The sequence below is a fragment of the Homalodisca vitripennis genome, chromosome 5 (genome assembly GCF_021130785.1).
Source record: "Homalodisca vitripennis isolate AUS2020 chromosome 5, UT_GWSS_2.1, whole genome shotgun sequence".
Lineage (NCBI taxonomy): Eukaryota > Metazoa > Arthropoda > Insecta > Hemiptera > Cicadellidae > Homalodisca > Homalodisca vitripennis.
The window spans coordinates 113150954-113171864 of record NC_060211.1 but is presented as its reverse complement, the minus strand read 5'-3'; the positions used below and the strand labels follow the sequence as shown (position 1 = coordinate 113171864).

General features: G+C 32.1%; 2 protein-coding genes across 4 annotated transcripts in view; one reads left to right on the top strand and one right to left on the bottom strand.

Annotated features, from left to right (window-relative positions):
- Positions 1–6876, top strand: part of LOC124362731 (atypical protein kinase C) — a 42257-nt gene extending 35381 nt beyond the window's left edge. For 2 of the 3 annotated variants that reach the window (XM_046817465.1, XM_046817467.1), the window contains exon 9: positions 6737–6876. In XM_046817465.1, coding sequence (XP_046673421.1) covers positions 6737–6856 — 120 coding nt within the window. In that variant the 3' untranslated portion in view covers positions 6857–6876. Of the gene's footprint in view, positions 1–6129; positions 6267–6736 lie in introns of those variants that run through there. The other variant, XM_046817466.1, reaches the window with a different exon arrangement.
- Positions 1–20911, bottom strand: part of LOC124362732 — a 133942-nt gene that overhangs the window by 49174 nt on the left and 63857 nt on the right. The gene's annotated exons all lie outside the window — the stretch shown is intronic.

Genomic DNA, 20911 nt, shown 5'->3' with positions numbered 1-20911 from the left:
CTCATATTTTATTACAAAATAATGCATAAGATCAACAGAAATGCTTAAAATACACTTGTCATAATATCATGACTAAGAAATATGTCGAATCTGAATCTCAAATGTACTGAATCTTCAAATAAGTGTATTCACATACAACATTTGATCAGCAAAAAGCCAATTGCTGATTGTTGAAGTGTGTCTTTGTCGTATTTTGTGTATGAAAATATCTAGATAGACAACTAAATTAAAAGTTATCGTAGTTTTGTAAATAACAACTTAAAGTTCCTATTTCTATGTCTATCTTTGTTTGAGCATCACCGCGTGTATGTTGCATTTATGTGTGGACAACCGTTTCTCAGAAGTAAAAAACAGACTTACTCTCATTTTTTTTTTACTTTTTAATTTGTGTATTTTTAGCCTATTAATATGTTCTCTATAAGAATATTTGAACAATGTTTACCCTCAAATGTTTAATTATGGTAACGGTTGTTTTGAAATGTTTGTCTGGCCGCTCCTACTGGGGGTCAGATTGGCTTTAATGGTAACAAAACATAACCATTTAGTGTACATTTGTTCTTAGTTATTATTTATGAATAAAGTGGGCAAAAAGCCATGTTTTAACAAGGATTTAGATAGGATATGAATAGCAGACTTACCTTTACCATATTTGAAGTATTCCTCCGCTTATTCACAGTGTGTTCTTTTTAATGTCTCTATGACAAAGAAGGAAGATATCCTCCTGTCTGGTATAGGTAAGCCTGCTCTTCCCATCCTATCTTAATTCATTAGTTACCATTTAGTTTTTATTCTTAGTCATGTTTTATACAGAAATTGGAATTGGAATTGAATAATTTTGGAATCTACCCATCACTAATTTATACAAAATTCTGTTCCTCACACTTTATTTGCTTGCAGTATCAGGTACTGATCATTGTCATACTAAATATGTTACAAGTGTAAATTATAACAAAACTTACAAAAGATTCTTTTAGGCCTTTTCCATTACATATATACATAGGTTAAGTGGCAGTACCTCTTATCGGATGCACAGACTTTCACTTATCAGTGACCGTTAAAGTTTATGTACAATTCCTGCTTTAATTGAAAATGGATTTATAATTGGATATTGGTTTTTAATACTGTTATATGTAAAGTGACAAAAATCAGCATTTTAAATATTTTGTTTTGAATTAAGAGTACTTACTTTAAATAGTAATACTTGTACAAAATAGAGTCCAAAAGTGTCTCTAATTGGTCAATTGCAATTTAGTAAAAAGATATACAGTAATTATATTTCATTTTCCTTCAAATTAAACTTATGTATTCACACACTGGTTCCACTTTTCATGCAATTGTTTAACCCTTTGAGTGCCACGCAATGTGGTGAAGGTCATGCAGCCAGTGCCAATCATTTGTGACAGGCCATTCCCCTCAGTGCCAAGCACTATTTTTATGTTATTGCAGTATTTTACTAAAAAATTAACATCTTCCTTACAAATTAACATAATGAGACACTTTTTGCTTTATTATTTAGGGCAAGATACAGGCTACAAATTGGTATATATATATATATATACTAGCGGGCCCGGCGCGCTTTGCTGCGCATTTCAATAATTTTTTGCAAAAGTTGCCCGCGGCTTCGCACGCAATTTCCCGTTGAAAACAGTACACTATATTCACTTATTCTTTTTCTATCACATTCTAAACATTGCTGAGATAATTGATAGTCGTTCCATCGTGAGCCTCTTGGGCGTATTATGAAGGTATGTACCATATTCCTGCCTCTATCTAGCTGTTACCCACGGCTTCGCACGCAAATCTTAAGAACCAAAGTCCTTATATTACTTAGTAAATTTTTTTTTTTACTATAATAAATTTTAGATTAAATTAGTTATATCTCCGATGCCACGATTGAGCTTGCTTTGTTGTCTCGATCGAGAGAATATGTACACACGGAGTTTTGAGAACCATACTTCTGTCAAAAAAAACAACTAAGGTTGATTTTATAACATTCTTTATATTTGTAGCCAACGTAAGATAGTAATTATGATATCTGCATTACTCTTCTGATCAAGCATGAGCATGGTTTATATTAAATAAATATTGCAGTAAATAAATATTGCAGTTAAAGGTGAATTTTTACGTCAAATTTGAATTGTATTATCTGGATAGTAAAGTCTATGTTTAACAGTGATTGCAAAAAACAGTTTAAACAAAATTTGTCGTTTCTCTTAAGCTTACTCTATGCTTTAAAACTATAAGTGTAATATATGTTTACAAAGAACAGCTGATTAAAAATTTGAAAAGACGTTAACATATGTTTGCTGCAATGCATTTCTTATGGGTATTTCTGTAACCAGTGGGGCGGAATCCTGAATCGGGAAAGGGATGGGCATAGCTTATAAACCTTCTCCGTGGAAAAATACATATACGTACAAATTTTCATCATGATCGGTCCAATAGTTCACGATTCCATAAAGGACAAACATTCATTTTTATATACATAGATATATATTTTTTATTGCCATATACAATTTAGATATATATATATATATATATATATATATATATATATATATATTGACCATACATTTTAAACAAATATTTATATATGTGTAAACAAAAATACAAAAAAAAAAAAAAACACATTTGTTTTGTTTAAAGATACAAAAAGTATTTATTTATTTTTGTTTTATTAGTGTTATGTGCCAATTTTATGTTCCCCATGTTAGTTGAAATAAATGTACCAAGTTTCATAAAAATACATTTATATATATATATATATATAACTGAGTTTTGAATTTTTTTTATATTGCTGCAAAATGCTGAAAACCTGCACCAACATGCACACTTACTCTTGTTCATATAAAATATATTTAACTAGTTTTATGAAATTAAATCAAGGTAGATTATACAACTGTTATTTATTTATTATGAACAGACAAATTAATTACTTTGGGCTTATTTCATAAGGCCAATTATACTAAATCCTTCAGATGAAATATCTGAAAGAGTGCTTTTATCATATAGGCTAAGAATGAATTGATGTATTTTTGCGGTCAGATTCCGTTATATGCCCCCAACGCTTAAACTTTTTTCAATGAACTTAGAACGTTATAAAACGATGTAGTTGAGTAACAGAACTAACATTCCATCAATCAACAAGCATTTCCAGGTATTGCGATCGGTATTGTAGTCGCTGTTATCTTATCTTTCTCGAGAATCCCGATTACGGCAGGCCGCACGGCATCACATGATTAGCTAGTAACCAATTTATTGTAATTCATTATAATCATACGTAAATGAAAAATTAGCGTTGGGGGAATAATGTTAGTTCTATTACTCAACTATATCGTTTTATAACGTTCTAAGTTCATTGAAAAAAGTTTAAGCGTTGGGGGCATATAACGGAATCTGACCTATTTTCGCTTAAGGGCGATCTGTTCCTTTTACTCATTTCGGCAAACAATACCTTATTCAAAAATGAAATTGAACTGAAGTAATAAAAGTAGGAAACTTTTAAAACACTAATCAAAATGTCAACACATCCACACTAGACAGCTAGCAGAAACAACTGAACGTAAACAAAACGGCTGCAGCGTGACAACAGGGTTCGCGCCACAGCCTTCTAGATATCAGCTACATAAAAATATTGTATACTATATATACAAACTATCACTACGTGAATTATGTCGTACATTTCTTGGGCTTTAATTTGATACGTTTTACGATATCATACATCAATATTTAGCAACAGAATGACCAATATTGAAAAGGCCGATCTAGTCGGCCCTTGGCAATTTTCGTCACTACCATCGGGCCGATTAGATCGGCCCTTGGCACTATGCAGAAACGTTGCTAGGCCGATTAAATCGGCCCTTGGCACTCAAAGGGTTAAACGCTCTTGGAATTCATTTTTTTTAAACTTCTTCATTTGGTTCGTCACGTTTTCCATCATCTCATTTAAGTCATTGTGACAAGCAAGGCACAATGTGGTGGAGTGTTGTCATGCAACATAAACCAATTCTTTATTGCCTATTTTTCTTCTGATGGCATTTCATAGTCATTTGAGGATTCAGTCGGTAGAGCAACTGCCTTCCACCTCTGCTTTGGACGTCATCCTCAAATCTTTTGTAGTTTTCTTCATATGCTTTCTTTTTAGTAAATCAAGGATCTCAGATTTTTAAATATAACAGAAAGTTTGATATGAGGATATTGCTCTACTGAAGACATTTCACATTATAATAAAACTACTACCAACAGGTTATGATAGGCAATCTCAGAAAGAGTCCCAAATTCAGCTTAAGTTATCACTATCAGTGCTGCCAATTATGGGAAGCAAACACCTACTTAAATATTTAAAATCGTTCTGAGAACTTTTTGACTTGTCTTTGTACTTTTCTGGACATATGTAGTTTTATTCATAACCAGTAGTTGTGAAACATGTGTTTTCGTTCTTACGAACGTCCTCTTACAGAGATTCACAAAGTTCTTTATTAAGTAAGCCTACACACAGTAGACTTAATCTATATGCTGTTCCTGTTGTAAACTAAAAATGTGTTTTACACATAGTTCAATACACATTTAAGTTAGTTTTACAATAAAAATAAATTCATAGTACAACAGCAATATCACAGCCTATAAATTAGTATTACTTGTTTTTTGGTTGTTAACAAAAATAGGTTTACCAATATATTATACATTAAAATTAAAGCTAAGAATCTCATCTTTCCATTGTGTTTGGATTACTATTAGTTATCAACATAAAATCAAGGAGCTAGACTAAGTCAACTTGGAAAACTCAACAATTTAAATTTCTACAGTTACAGCCTTATCCATTGTCCTGTACCTTTTTCTGAATTGTGAAAAGATAATATATGACAAATATATGCTATATAGATGTGAAACAGTGGATGTTGTGATAAAGTAGAAAAAATTCCCCGAAAAGACTAAACCATTGATCTCAGAATCCTTCCACAAGTATCAATCCGAGGGGTACAATTTTTCTGTTTATACATGGAAATACCCAATAGTGTTTCTGGTACTGATGTGTCAACCAGAATATTTCATTGTATGGGATCTGAATGAAACTATCTGCAAACATTAATTTACTAATGTGTTTAGTTATCTGGATCATCTTTCAATTCTTTGTATTGTTCGTCACAACATCGAAATCTTATCACAAAACACTTGCTCATATTGTTAATATAAATTAATATTGACTACTGAATATATACTAAATTGTGATAGCTAAACGCAATATTTAGAAGATAGAACCCCTGTAAAAGAACGGGTAGTCCCAAACAAATATTTTTAACTCAGCCCAACTTGTATAGATTATGTTTAGATTTGATATCTTTTTAATGTAAATAATAGTTTATTTTTATAACGTAAACACTAGATGAAAGTATGGAACAGACAAGTAAGTTTCATGTCATTAAAAATTAAAGAATTTTTTTCATTATCAAAAACTGCCTCTTCTGATAAGAAATGTAAGGAATTCAAAGACAGTTCATAACACTAAACTTTTATTGTAGTTTTTAAATACAGTAAGCTAAAGCAATAAATAAGTGTTTACTATCTGTGCTTATCTTGTTAACTCTACAGCATTAAAGTAACTAGAGTCTTCACGGAAAAAAATTAAGAATCACTTTTCCATTTGCTTTGCATACAATATTTAACACTTGTATACATTCAAAAATTCTCAGAGCAATATATAATAATTCATTCTCAAGTAATATTTTCAAATGGACTCCTTGTGTTATGTAATTACTTACCATTTCTTCTTCATATAAACTTTCATAGCCAATTGATTGGGGGTAACAAATTAAATTCCTTATTATCATTTAAGATCCTTGATAAAATCTGTTTGTAAAGTCTCCTTTCAATAATTTTAACATTTCTTGTTGACGATATGTAATCTTTCCGAGATTTCAAAACTGAATTCTAAAAGTATCATTTTATTATTTTTAAAGATCATTTATATGAACTGCTACGGTGGAATTTTTAATGTGATGTGTCACTTTGAGTTCCATAAACTGTGTCTAATCACTTGTGACAGTGTAATTTGTTATGAGTCACTAAATTTTATTATGAGTAGGTAGTAGTAGGACAGGTTAGGTGTGTATACACTTTGTTGTGTAATAGCTGAACGAGAGACGGCTGCCAGCCCCGTTCTTGCCGACTCTAGAGTCCGACCTGGACTTGGACAACTTTGACCCCCAGTTTACGATGGAGCCAGTCCAGCTCACCCCAGACGACGTGTGAGTCCCCCTCCCTTCCCCTGGCCTGCTCCTACTCCTCATTGCTTGCCACTTGTTTATTTGTGCTTGTTCATACCATTTCCACCCGAGATGATGCTTGACTATTTTCTTTCTCTTTTACTTCTTCCCGAGGGTTTGAATTGGTGGTGTTGTCACTACGCATCTAGAGATTCTACCTGCAAGGAAATGTATACAATTTCACTTTTTTTTAGTTGTCCGAATTCGTTGAAAACTAAGCCGATGGTACGAACTGAGCTTAATTGGAATTTCTTTTATGGTATGTTCAGTAGAATCCCTGAATGTCTAGTGAAAGAACCATTTTGACAAAACTCTTTGTAATGAAGTCTTTCTTTTAGTTTTGGCTGTTGCATCATGATTTTAGAGAGGTAAGAATAGATGGCTACAATGGTATCAGCAAGCACCACTGTATTGTTATGGTAGACTAGAGTAGCATTGCCCGTAGTGGCTGTAGTGACGCTTTTTGGCTTCAGCTGGAACAGAAGCAAGTTGGACCGCCATACAAGCCACGGCTAGACTCCGACAGAGACCTCGCCAACTTTCCCCCGGAGTTTACTGATGAGCCTGTACATCTCACGCCTGACGATACGTGAGTACTCATTTTTTACAGAGTGTGTGTGTGTGTGTGTGTTGCGTATACCGGTGAATGTTTATTACCTTTCAGTCGGAATTTTCAATTAAGACTCTAATTAAGAGTGCCACCTAAGGAAGGAATCGGATTGTAGCAATCTTTTGTAATTTTATTGTACATGCCTATAATGAATGATTTACTTAAGCATTTAAAATATTTCTTCAGTGCTTAAAATACATTTTTTCAATGAGTATTATCTGTGGTTTTAATATACTGGTTTAATATTTAATGTATATATTATTTACATAGAACAAGTGTTTTGGTGTAAATATTTCACAGATTAAACGCTGCTGACATTTTTAGTATTAACTCATTCGCTGCCAGTGACGTTTATTTCCTGTCATCAGTTAGCATTGGCATAATTACCAAAGGCAGGCACTATCCATTCATCACTCTAACTTCATTATTTTATAGTCAAAATATATTCCTGATATTGATTAATTTGGTAGTTTTTATACACTATTATATCAATAGTCAGTCTGTTAAAACATAACAAGTTCAGTTTTGAAGCTGGTTGCCTCTTTCGAAATTGATTGTTGTTACCGTTTCATCTGTTGATTGTTTGTTTTAATTAGTTACCATCTGAAATAGCGTCATGGCAAGATCACATTTTGTCTAAGTTTTAGTACATTTGTGGAGAATATATTTAATGAAAGTGTAAATGAAGTGAGTGATGGTAACTTTCATGACAATATTTTGTGTGAAAGTAGTAGTGAAAGTGGCGCGAATGTGGCGATGAAGAAATTTTAAAAAGTTATATGACAAGGCTTAATCTTCAAACTTAGGAGTGGACAAGGCAAGCAAATTATCCATATAGTTTTAACACCTACACAATGATATCTACTGAAAAATGAATTTATTACTGAGGGCAAAAATATTTTAATTTTAATTGTTAGTCAATGGGTTAAGAATACATCTATTCTACATAGATACAAATTTTTATTTTGAAATAGACCTATAATCAATATTAATACATGGCATTTTAATAAAAATGCATAAAGTTACTTACAGTTTGGATTCTATTTTTTAAATGGAGATTTAGACTGTTTCCTAAATGTGAGAAACTATGGAACTTACTAAGTAAGCAAAGTAATGGAAAATTGCAACAGTGCAATGTGTGGACATGCTTTATAATAAGAGCTTGGAAATATTTGAATCTAATATATTACCAATCCAAACTGAAAGTACAGCCACTGGTTCTTTCAAGTATAATATTGGTGTGTTTTATTTTCATCATAAATCATAGTAATACACTCCAAAATATCTAGAGTTGTAGTAACCATGTAACAAGTTCAGTTGAATTGGTGAAGTAATACATTTTGGAATTGTAAAGAAAGTGTACAATGGAGATTAGGTGTTAAGTATTAAAGAAAACAGAGGTTTACAAAAAGTTTATTCTGCTCATTCCTCATGGTTTTCATCACTATTTTTCCAATTCTAAGCAAGTCACACTTATTATAGTAGTTTTAATGAGATTTTGAGACTGTCAGGAGTTTTTGGAAACAACTTTTACATGTTAAAATCTAGGATTTGGCTATTTGTTAAATATAATATGTCTGGAAGCAATCAGATAGGTTGTATGTATAATATCTAGGAATATTATATAAATTTGTCTACTGAGTTGGCTCATTGGTCAGTGTATTAAAATGATACTTGTGATTTATAAATCTGTAACTTATCAAAGTTGGTAATATTGGAGAGGCCAAATTGTAATTGATAAGAAAGAAAAAATAATTTTAATACATTTATTTACACGTGTAGTTAAATATATTTTTACTAAATAGAAACTGTGTTATGTTTAGAGGTGTGGGAGCATTTACTTAAGTCTCTTATCTTAATCTTGTTTTTTAATTCAGTTACCTGAAAAATCTTTTATTAGCTTATTATTTTTATTTTTCTGTGATATATTAATTGGCCTACTGAGGAAATGCCAAATGAAAACTTTAAACTATAACTTTTCTTGACTATTCTCTATAAAATGTATGATAACACTATTGTGGTGATGTATTCAGGAAGAAGCTATATTGCTTAATTGTGTATTATAATTAATTTAATCAGCATAATGTGATTTTATTTCCTTTTATTTGGCACTCATCTAGTTTATTCTAATTCCATACTAGTGTTGTTTATCTACTAATGGTTTAAAATCTATATATATAAATGAAAGTCGTGTTAGTTACACTATTTATAAGTCAAGAACGGCTGATCCGATTTGGCTGAAAATTGGTAGGGAGGTAGCTAAGAACTGGGAAAAGGACATAGGATACTTTTTATCCCGTTCCCGATTCAGGATTCCGCCCCACTGGTCTCTAAAAGTTACAGAAATATCCGTAAGAAATGCATTGCAGCAAACATATGTTATTAAGTGAAAGAGCCTTTTCAAATTTAATCAGCTGTTCTTTGTAAACATATATAATGCAACAATGTTTATATCATTTAATTACTATTTTAAATTTCTTTACACTTATAGTTTGAAAGCATAGACTAAGCTTAAGAGAAACAGCAAATTTTGTTTCAACTGTTTCTGCAATCACTGTTATAGGTAAACCGCTAACAAAAAAAACCTTGGTTGATTTGAGTTCACGCAGGGTGGGGTAAATATCCCTCCGCCGCCCCTCCAAGCATCCCCACCACTGCTCGGCACTCACTCCATTTCAATCTAATAAAATCAGCTGACTAATCCGGTTCAGTCGGTATCGTTCACTGCTGCGACCCGTTCAGTTGAACCGGTCAGTACAGAGTTACTAAGCCTTCCCGCTAGAGCGTGTTTTAACCGGTCATCGTGTTGACTGAACAAAATGAACGAATGAACGACTGGATGTAATGACCAAGTGAACGAAAGGATCTGCTTGCAAAAATGTGTTCGGATAGAGGAAGAAACAACACATTTTAGAGTGAATGGTTAGATATATAACAATAAATGTATTGTTTCAGGAATCTAGTAATTACTATTTAGCTTTGCAATAAGTACAAGAGTTGTACATTTTTATCATTATATCAATTATTAATCTATTTAAATTATAAAAACTATTATTTATAAACAATAAACCATTTTAAATAGTAGTATATTTATGGTATTTAGTTAAGCTATTGTATACAAGTTAATCAAGCAGGTAACTGTTTTAATTTCAAATTGTAAAGGAATCTCCTAATTAATTGACTGTTTTTCTATATTAGCTAATTGCCCCATTTTTGGCCCTGCTCTTGCCTTGTTATGTCTAGTGAACCTCCAGCATGCCTTCAGTATCTTGTAGAGGTCCAGACCAGGCTATGATTAGCTCCCTACCTATCTACTTACTTACGTTCAACCATTGCATTTACAGCATACAAATCATTGGCTTGTTTTATGCATGTTGTATTTTCTCCAATACATTTTTCAAACACTACTTAAGGTGCTTATAAGTACTTTGAATTAATTAACATTATATATAATTGTAAGGAAATTTTTATAACATATATATTACAACTGAAAAGTAATTTTATCCCATATTGTGATATGTTATAAATAAATTTGTAGTTATATGATAAATATGTTTCTATGATTAAGAGTGAAATATTAAGTTGAAATTCTGTGATTATTTTGGATGACTTTTCTTGTACCTAAAGGGTGTATGACACAAGATATGTGTGCGTGGTAAGTAAACTCTAGCTTCTTGACTTATAACTATTGTGATCACATTAGTGCTTTTTAATCTACTTGAGTCATGGAAAAATCCTATACCGTATATAAACTGTATAATATAGAAACTGATCAGTCAAGCATTTTGGATTAGAAGCAAGCCGAGAAAATGCGACGCTGTTGAGAAAAGCTATTGCAAAATTGCGACGAAGGTGAGAAAGAATTAACCGCGAAAAAAAGTAATTGCATATTGAAAATCAGTTTATAGTGTTAGAAATATTGTTATTCAATGTTACTATAAGATCATACATTTTGTCATCACATTCAATTTCATGTATATAAAATATTAGACATTGTGTAGCGCCGCCAGTTGACAAACTGACTGATTGGAACGCTTGCCTTCTCTCAGGTCAAAAAGTATAGATACCTGAAATTGAAGGTTAACCACAAACTAACTAATAGAGCTAAACTTATGGGAGTTACATTAAACTTAACATTGTTTATTTCTGCATCTAGACGTATGAAGTAAATTATTTATAACCAAGTTTTGTGTCTGTAAGAATAAAATAAAGGCGCTTTACTACTAAACTGCAATTTTGAAAGTTAAATTATTCATTGTTAAACCTGCCATTGGAGGTCTAGAGCTCATATGAAAAAAAGCTGATGGGGATTGGTCTAATATATTACAAAAATATTCAATTTATTACGGCTCCTTCTTGCACATAAGGGCACAAGTGGACCGCGCATGATCGTTGTAATATCGCCCTCGATGGTCTGACAGTTTGTGCGTTCCAATGAGCATGCGTCAGCTGCGGCAAATTAACAAAATCTGTTTGACTAAGTTAAAGTGGTGTTAAAAACTATAGTTTTAAATTTGTTTACAAAAGTAAATTGCCTTTAAAACAAAAATGACTAAGTTCAATAACATGTCCACTATCGGGTTTTTTTAACTGAACCCGGTTGAGAATGATAGTTAAAATGGTTTACAAACAACTGGTTTGACAACTTTATTCATTTACAGTAATTCAAAAATTCAAAAACTACACATTCCAAGTTAGTACCCTTGTACATATCTTGTATAAAACTTTGAGAAGAACTAAAAGAATTACAAGTTTTCTTGGTTTTTAATGTTCAAAATTGTAATTTGGTTGAAAAGCACCAAAATAGAAGGTACCATTTGTTGTTCTTATCAATATAAAAACTTTATTTATTTATTTTTTTTTTTGAATAGTTTTATTTATGTATGTTATTTTATTTTCTAGCTATACTGCTTTTATGAAAACGCCTTAAAAATCTTTTAATTATTGAGGTTCTAAATATTTTAACAACACTATATATATTAATGTAAATATTGGTTCTGGAGGCTAAAGTATTATAGAACTTCAGACTGCTTTTTGATAAATATTATTGTAATCTCCCGCAGAATACCATTGCTATTAATAAGTGCTACAAGACAAATATTTTTGTTAAAATGTCTGAAGAGCTTGTAACATTTTTGCTAAGTTTTCATTTCAGCTTAAACTCTGATAACAGTTATATTACTTGCTTGTGAGGGTATATAACAATTTGGATTTCTTTTTTCACTTTCTGCCAGATTGGATAAAAACATTACAAAGATACATGATATTGTTACATTATAGTTAGCTTAAAATTTTATGGGACATGACGGACCCAAGTTGCATCACCTGTCACAATTTTGTTTAAAAAATCCTCAACATCATCAAAGTCGGAAGACGTAGCCTTCTTAGTGAAAGCATTTATTATGTAATATGATGGAATCCTATGATATTTTTCAACAATAATAGACATATCAGGTGCATATTATTTCATTATCCATGACTGAGAGATTCAAATGTTACATATAATTGTAACTGGTTATATTTTGCGTTTAGTTGTATGAAAATGTATATAGATGTAAATCTCGAAAACTTAATATGATCAACAATTATTTTCAGCTTCCTTCCATTTAAATTCACTTTCTGTCTAAGGTATTTCCAGTACCGTAGTTGAGTTTGCCTTATGCATCGATCAAAAAAATATATATGAAAAAACCAACTTTGTTCAAAAGTCTACTTTCAGCTACATTCTTTTAATTTACTTTCTGTCTAAGATATTTCAAGTACCATAATAACTTTGTTAATCTTCAAAAAGGTTGTATCTAATAAAATATGCAAGTTAGAGAAAATGAGTGTCATGGGGTACCATGTATACAGATCTGCATACGTCTTTGCAGTTTCATAATCATATTTCTTAAATAAGCTACAATTTACCTCATTTCAACTTAATTTTTTTTCAAAATTATTTTGAAGCTTTTGATTAGTTTTGGTTCAATACATGAGCTAATTTTAGAGTTTGAAAAAAAGCACTTTGAGGTATTGCCGTCATTCGTATTGCTGAAACTTTGTTTGTGCATATCTATAAGTAGGCCTAATTCTTGATAAGATTTAAACCATCTTTGTTTCAAAAACGTTGATTTCTTCTTCACTACTTACTTGCCGTTTTTTTTAAGTAGTAACTTGTGTAACAAGTGACGAAGAGACTGAAAACTCCTAATTCTTTTGTGCAAAATGATAAAAAAGTCATCAAAAAGTGCATTTTTGTACCCAATTAACATAAGCTGAGTGTAGTTTTACTAGTTAAATTGGTTAAAAATATAAGGCTAATTCTATACTTTTGCTTAACCCTGTGTTTATATATATGTACCTTTTATATATATATATATATATATATATATATATATATATATATATATATATATGTGTGTACATGTATACATCCACTGATGTAGAAACTTGGTCGATGGTCGGTTTACTGAAACTTTAACACATCATGAATTGGAAATTTTCCTTTGTGGTCCACCTAATATTCGTGGTCAAAAAGTATTTCCTTTTTAGTACATTAAGAAAAAATCTCTATTTTTTATGTTCTTCTTCACTCCCCCCCCCCCCCCCCCCTAAATTCCCCTCCCACAACACCCTAAGTTATCAACCACACTGTGGGGGACATCATGTTTCATGATCACTATAGTATATTCAACAAGATAATAATCAAGACTAAAATTGGCAGACTTCACATGTTCAATCCCTGTTGTCTCCTATACTAGTCTCACCAGCTTGCCTGGGTCCTTTGCAGAGGTAAATGATGCAGCGTACTTTGGTCACCGTTCCCAAATTCCAACAAGTCACAAATTACTATTAACATTGCCTAATCTATTTGAAAAAATATTAAAGCCATTTGTTTAATTTTAACAAAAAGCGTATTGTTGAAATAAATTTTACTTTTAACAAACTATTAAAGGTACGACTTTTATGTAGTATCTTTTTTCAAAATTAAACACTTTTAGCTGTTACAATTACAATGTTTTATCTATAACAGTTCTTGAGATATGGACTGCAAAGTAAGTCATACCCCTGCCAATTATTTTCTCTGTTCCCCAATGTGGTTGAGCACATTAGGGGATGACATTGTATTTCATGATCACTATAGTGCATTCAACAATAATGAAGAATAAAATTGTGTCATGTTTTTAGTGCAAGCTCAACCCCTATTGGCTCCCGGACTATGAAAAGAAACACAAAAAGCTATGAGACTAACTGGCAGTGGTAGTACAATGCTTTGACTAACTTATCTTCTGATAAAACTGATTGTAACTACCCTATTCATTGATCTTTTGACTCCAAAATCAATGGATTTCTTCCTTGAACCAGGAGGAATCTAATTATAAAGTCTCAAGGACTTTTCTATCAAGAGTTATCTCATAGGCAGACAATGAGACAGTTTTAAGAAGGACTTACTACGTCCTCAACAATATTAATTGTTATTCTCAGACCACCATTTAAATAATTTATTAATTTCTAAATGATAGGTTTATTATTTCTTTCTAAATTACCAGCCACGTGTACTATGAATACAAAGATCACTCACCCCACTAATTTAATTAACTTTTGATAAATGATAGGATGAGTTTTAGTACCCTTTTACCCTTGTTTAAAGCACCTCCATATGGAAGAGGTAGAAGGATTATCTGATTCCACACAGTTCCTATGCAACCACAGGTGGCAATTCTGTATCACGTGAGTGGCAGTCTACTAATACATGGCATGTGGCATAGCACTGGATATCCAAATGTTGTCTTCATCTTACCATACTCGTATTATGAGATAGTTGATTAGAATGTATGAACTGTACATCATTCTGACCCAGGATACCAAGGGAAGCTTCATTGCCATTCAGTTTAGTTAGTGAGAATTAGATTCTCTCTAAATTTGAAACTGTTGAGTGCTGTTGCCCTCATTTCCTTTGGTAAGTTGAAGAATCCTCTCAATAGTAATAGTTTCTCAACGTACATAAGTAAGAGTATACCCAGCATATGCAACTGCTCCTGGACCTACTCAGAACAGGATGCCACTTTTAATATCAAAGGTGTGATGATCTATAAAGGTTTTGTGTCTACACTTTCAGGTGATGTAGTGACATTCAGATTCTCTCTAAGTTCGAAACAGTGAAGTACTCTTGCCCTCCATTTGTTTCTTTGATAAATTAAAGAATCATCACAATAGGAATAGGTTCTCGACTGTCATAAGTTAGAGCATTCCAAGTTGAAGCAACTTGTGTCTGGACCCACTCTATATGGGAGTACATTGTAATGACCAAAATTATTACTTATACAGGTTTAATTTTGGACCAAGGATAACTAAAACAAGCAAGGCAACACACAGTCCCCCCATTGTACATTGTAGTGTTGAAAAAGCTGGTATGAACATCCATTGGCAGTTGCAGTTTTTTTTTAAGATAGATTGAACACTCATCACCAACCCCGTTTTCTTTTTCTTCATGGCACTCAAACTGGCAATAACTTCATCTTCGTTTAAGATTTAGAATTTTCAGTCCAGTTTGCCACATTCTAAGCACTCATTTCTTCTAATGTCAAATTCACACTGTTTCATTTTAGTAAATTATAGTATAACCAAACTATTTCATTAAATATAACAATCTTAGTTTCCTCATCTGTATGTTTATGCTAAATTTTATTCCAGCTGTTTCTTGTAAGATTAGTCCCTGGACGTGTAACATCAAAAAATGCATTCTTAATGGACAAAGAGTTTAAAAACTGTTTTACTGTCATTGCTTTGTCAGATAAAAGTAAACTTTCAATACACTTGACATAGAACAATTTCAGTTCTCAATGGTACTCTGGTCAATGGGTTATATAATTGGGATTTTACTTTGTGCTGGTAGAAAGAGGCATGTTATTTTACCATCATCATTTCTATAGATCCATTGTCCAATTTTTAACATAGTTCATTAACAACATTGCTATCTGTTGCAACTTTTCTTCAACTAAATGCGCTTTAACTAAAGACAAATATAGTTTTTGAAAGCAGTCAGAGAAAACAGTCTGATCTGTTTAAGTACTACTATACATAAAAAGCATGCAAATTAAAAGTTTTGAATACAAAGAGTTTTTATTTTCCAATTACAAACTTGATTAGCCTGTGATGTTGGTACACATGTGTTGCAGTGATGTAATCTTATTATATCACAATTATATTCTTGTTCTTTAACAAGGTCTAATTCAGCAATTGTATCTTTAAATTGTTCCCAAAACTCAACAATAATTGAGCTGTTTTGACTGACTTTTATTTAATAATATATAGCTGATGGAACTTAAAATTACCTTATGCTTGCTTTAAACTTATTCTCCATTACATTTTTTATCAGTCTCAACAGCCTTGGCCATCTATTGTTTTCCTAAAAGTGGAATTTCATTCCTTAACACAGGAATAAACCATTCGATATCCCATGACATTACATTATCCAATTACTCATATTTCAAAACATCCTGTTTAATTTTATTCAATACACTTGGTATCATTAACTATTTTTCTTCCAGCATTATAAATCTGAGCTAAATGTTGTCACTTTTTTGACTTTTTTAAGAGGTTTTCTGATATCTAGTTGTGTTGTTAAGTTCCAAAACAAAATTTGATTTACAGAAATCTATTCATCGGACTACACTGACTAAATTACAATGTGTAAAATATTCTATATCATGATACAATTTTAGTTAATTGAGTCTATTCAAGTGTAACACATATACAGTATAACTAACAGTGCAAAAATAATATATTCTCAACCACAACTGAACCAGCAGTGATTCACTATTGGGGTTCCACACCAAGTAAAGGTTATTGCTCATATCTCCCAATATCAAACATGTATCACTTTCAATTAAAATAGAGTTTTAATATATAGCTAAATGAACAAAGTTGCTGCAGTCTGTAGCAAGTTTTATCTGTATTTTTTTACAGCACAGCATTAAAGAATGATAGTTAAACAATTTAAAAAAATCTTGACATGTATAATGTTTATAGAAAATTGTAAAAGAATCATAACTGTATGCAGTAATATCATATTACTCCAAAATCCCAGACTGCTATTTCTTAAGATTCAGAAGCGCAAGAGCTTACTCTTTGGTATTTCCAGGAGACTGTTGTTTGTTTTGTCCACGGTTTTTGCTATATACGTTTGTCATTTTCAGGATCTGAAACTTGTTTTACAAACTTTAGGTGCAAGCGTCTCTTCCACTGCTTATCGTAAACTGCAGGTACCAGTAATTTTGTTTGTTTTGGTAATAGTGCTCCTCAGAAGAAGCACAATCTTCCGCCTACTACATCAGGTATATCTAGGAAAATATAATATTTTTCATCCAGACTATCTGTTTCAGATGCAATAAACTTTTTATAAATCCTTCAGTGTTTGATCTATACTAATAAACTGTTGGAAATTATCCTCAATGTTGGTTTAAGTTGGACTTCAACATCAATATTTTCAATTTTACTACAAGTACAAAGTTGATAACTGAATTTTCCTGTTCAGTGGCATTGTGTTCTTTACAGGTCTTTTATACTGAAAGTTCCATTCTTGAACTGCCTTTTAAAAATAAATCATTACTTGGCAGCTATTTGGTAGAATATAAAATTATAGTGCTACTATTTTTAAAGATGACTGCATACAAAAAGTTTGTGATTGATGTTTCCAAAATCTACTTAGTTGGTTTGGCATGGCTTTCGTCTTATTTTACTTTCAGTAACCGGTTCTTAAAACGAAAAGTTTCAATATAAAATTTTTAAACAAAATTGACTCCAACCTACACTTTGTAAGTCAATTGAGTGGAAATAGTTATTAAATAAAAGATAATTGGGAGGAAAGTAATTTGAATAAGGAGAATATAGTAATAAATCAATATATTGCTATTGTAACATATAGTCTTGATAAGTGACTGTGATAACATTAAAACTTTCATTTTGAAACAATGACACAGCACTCTTGTTAAAATCCAAGAGAGTTGATTTAAAGTAAGTTGTGCTAAATGAAAGAAAGACTTCCAGAAATTTTCAAGTTGAACAGAGCACATCAGAGGGGTGACTCTAAATTGACTCGGAGAATGAAAATCCAATTGCTCGGATAATGCGGGCATCACACACTACACCAAGTCGAATTGAAACAAAAGTACAACTTTCATGCCTTTCTTTTCTTTTAAATTGTTCTTTCTTTAACTGTTGGATGATTTACAACCAAAAGTTTCTGGATTTTGCATGACTATAATAAAGTTTTAATAGCAAATACTTTTAAAGGTATAAGTTATAATAAGTAATTTTTCTCCTTCTTTAATTATTTGAAACCTTAAATTTTTTATTATCAAGTGCTACTTAAAATTAGGTTTCGACTGAAGTATTGGCTGTTTAAATATTTGTAAAATATATGGAAATAGAGCAATGTTTACTATATGATAGAGGTTCTACCAAAACTGTTTGTTAGTTATTAATAGTTACCTGTACTGGCAACTATCTTAATTTTAGCTCCATTAAAATAATGTTAAACTCCAAACAATTGTACACCGTTATTTTTAGTTGTAGAATAGTGGGAGATGTCAAAATTTTAAGTTATAGTTGCATTCAAGCAGTTTTTTAATTTTTACGATTTTTATCAGATATTAAGAAAAACAATCTCAAACTTTTTTATACTTTAAAATTGAAATACTCAATAAGTATACTTAATAAGAAAAACAAAAACGATTTAGATGCATTTTAATTGGCTGAGTGTTAGTGAAGCCTATCTCTCAAGGAGCTGGAAAGATATTTCTGTCTGTCTGTCCATACAATACCTTAAGAAGGGACTAACCTATATGCTTGATATTTTGCATATAGCTTTCTATATTAGCAACATCGATTTCGATGATTGTGCGTGTCACTCCATAGTATTGAGTATTAGCAAAAATTTTTACATTGGCTTTATGGTTAACCATGATGAAAAAAAAACAATAAATTAAATCCATTTGTAAATAAACTGAATACAATTATGTGCCATTTTAAAATGTGACATAGGACTGAATGTAACAGACTGTTAACAGTATTTTTGATCTTAATAAACCTGATCATTCTCATTTCCTTTCTTAACACATGTGTAGCCTAAGGAAATAAGCTATAGACTTGAAATTTTCTATGCAACCTCGGTGAACCCTGTTACATGACACATGGTGTGGCACATTCCTGTCTTGTTATATCTTTAAAATCAGAATTGTCCATAATTCTGTGACTAAAAATAAAGGTGTAAAAGTGTTTGAAGTTTAACATCGTTGCTATGGAGTAAAATTTATGGTATTTTCATTAAAACTGACTTTTAAGCATTAAAATTAAATTAAATTCATAACAAGGTCATCTGCTTGAATTTAAAAACAAAGTCTGATAAGATGGTGGAAATCTCTACCAAATGTTATTGAGTTTTTGGTACTCTAGGGAACAGGTACTTAAATACAGATGCTGTAGAAAGAAGGATATTAACTGCAACTGTTTTTTTATAATTTCTCTCAATAGACAATAGACTATAGACAAATTTCTTTATTAGCATATTCATCAAGAATAGTAAATAAGAGTAGTACATAGAGTAATAGTAATAGAGTCAGAAATTAGATAAACTTGTTTTAGAAATATAATTTTTGAGTTCGATGATGCATCACATTTGAGGGCGATTGTTGAGTTCCAGTTGAGGCCTCCACTCTTGGTCCAGGAATTCGTCAATGGTGTAGAAAGGCTATCCAACAGCAAGTCATGGAGTGCTTTTTTAAAAGCGCTACCCTGAAGCTCTCTTAATGGTTGTGGTAGATGGTTCCATAGTTTTCGCCCAATGTAGGTTGGTTTCTCCTCGAAAAGTGCTGTGCGGTGTATGGGTAGAGTGTAGCTTGTTGCATAACGTGTGTTGAAGGTCCTTTCCAGTTTTGAGATTCTTCTGGTGTGCATACATGATAACTTCTTGGATGTATAGCGCAGTAACAGTCATTATCTGGAGTATCTGGAAGGCATGTCTGCAGCTCTGCCTTGGTTCTAAGTCAGCCAAAACTCGGATGGCTCAGAAAGTTATCCTTGATTTTTTTTTCTTAAAATACTTGCCCGTAATCATTTCCAATCTGAAGTGAACATCATACAAACTTATCATAACAAACAAGAGAATATTTTGCTACAATTGTATTCTACCCCCCAAGTACTATTTCTCAGTATGATGTATTTTTAAAGTAAAAATGTTTTCTCTTGTATTCTTGAACAATGGTTCTCTGCTAATTTCTTTCTCAAATCTCTGTGACTCTGTAGTACATTTCCACACTTTGCTGAATCACTTTTTTGATAAGTTTTATTGTACTTTTAGAAATTTAAGTGGATTTTCATCACTTTTTTTATCAGATGGAAGTAAGTTCATGATTAAATAATTCCTTTTCCACCTGGCATTTAGTATCATATACATGGCGTAGCGAAGGGGGGGGGGGTCCAGGGGGTCCGGACCCCCCCCGAAATTTTAAGACGTATTAAAAAATAAAGCATGGAGCAAGAGAAAAAAAAAGGAGAGTTATCATTTACTCTTGTCTACAAACATTAAATTGATTGATTTTAATTGATTAAAGTGACCGTTGTTAAAAATATAATTGTCCTTCTCGTTTAAATCATAAAGTATCAAACGATACTTTTTGGGCTCGGGCTTTCGGATAGTGTAGTGTAATCACGGTATTGCCTATAGAGCGCGGTCACGTTACGTCGCAAAAGCAACCTAAATTGTAAACACGGCGAACATTCGACATCAAGCGCTCGTTGTGTAAACAACTACTGGAACAACATGAGTGACATCTTCAAGAAGATGGCACAGCGTGCCTTTGGAAGCGCCGGGAAGCCAGCTAAGAGGCCTAGCTCTCCACCTGCCAGCTCGGCGCCTAAGAAGGTCGCTGCTCCAGCAAAGGGCCTTTTTTAAAGGCCACAAACGTCACCACTTCTACTGTGACATCTGACCAACCTACGGCTTCGGTTTCTACGCCCAGGATACCCTTGCTGTTTTCCTGGACAGTGTTCCGAA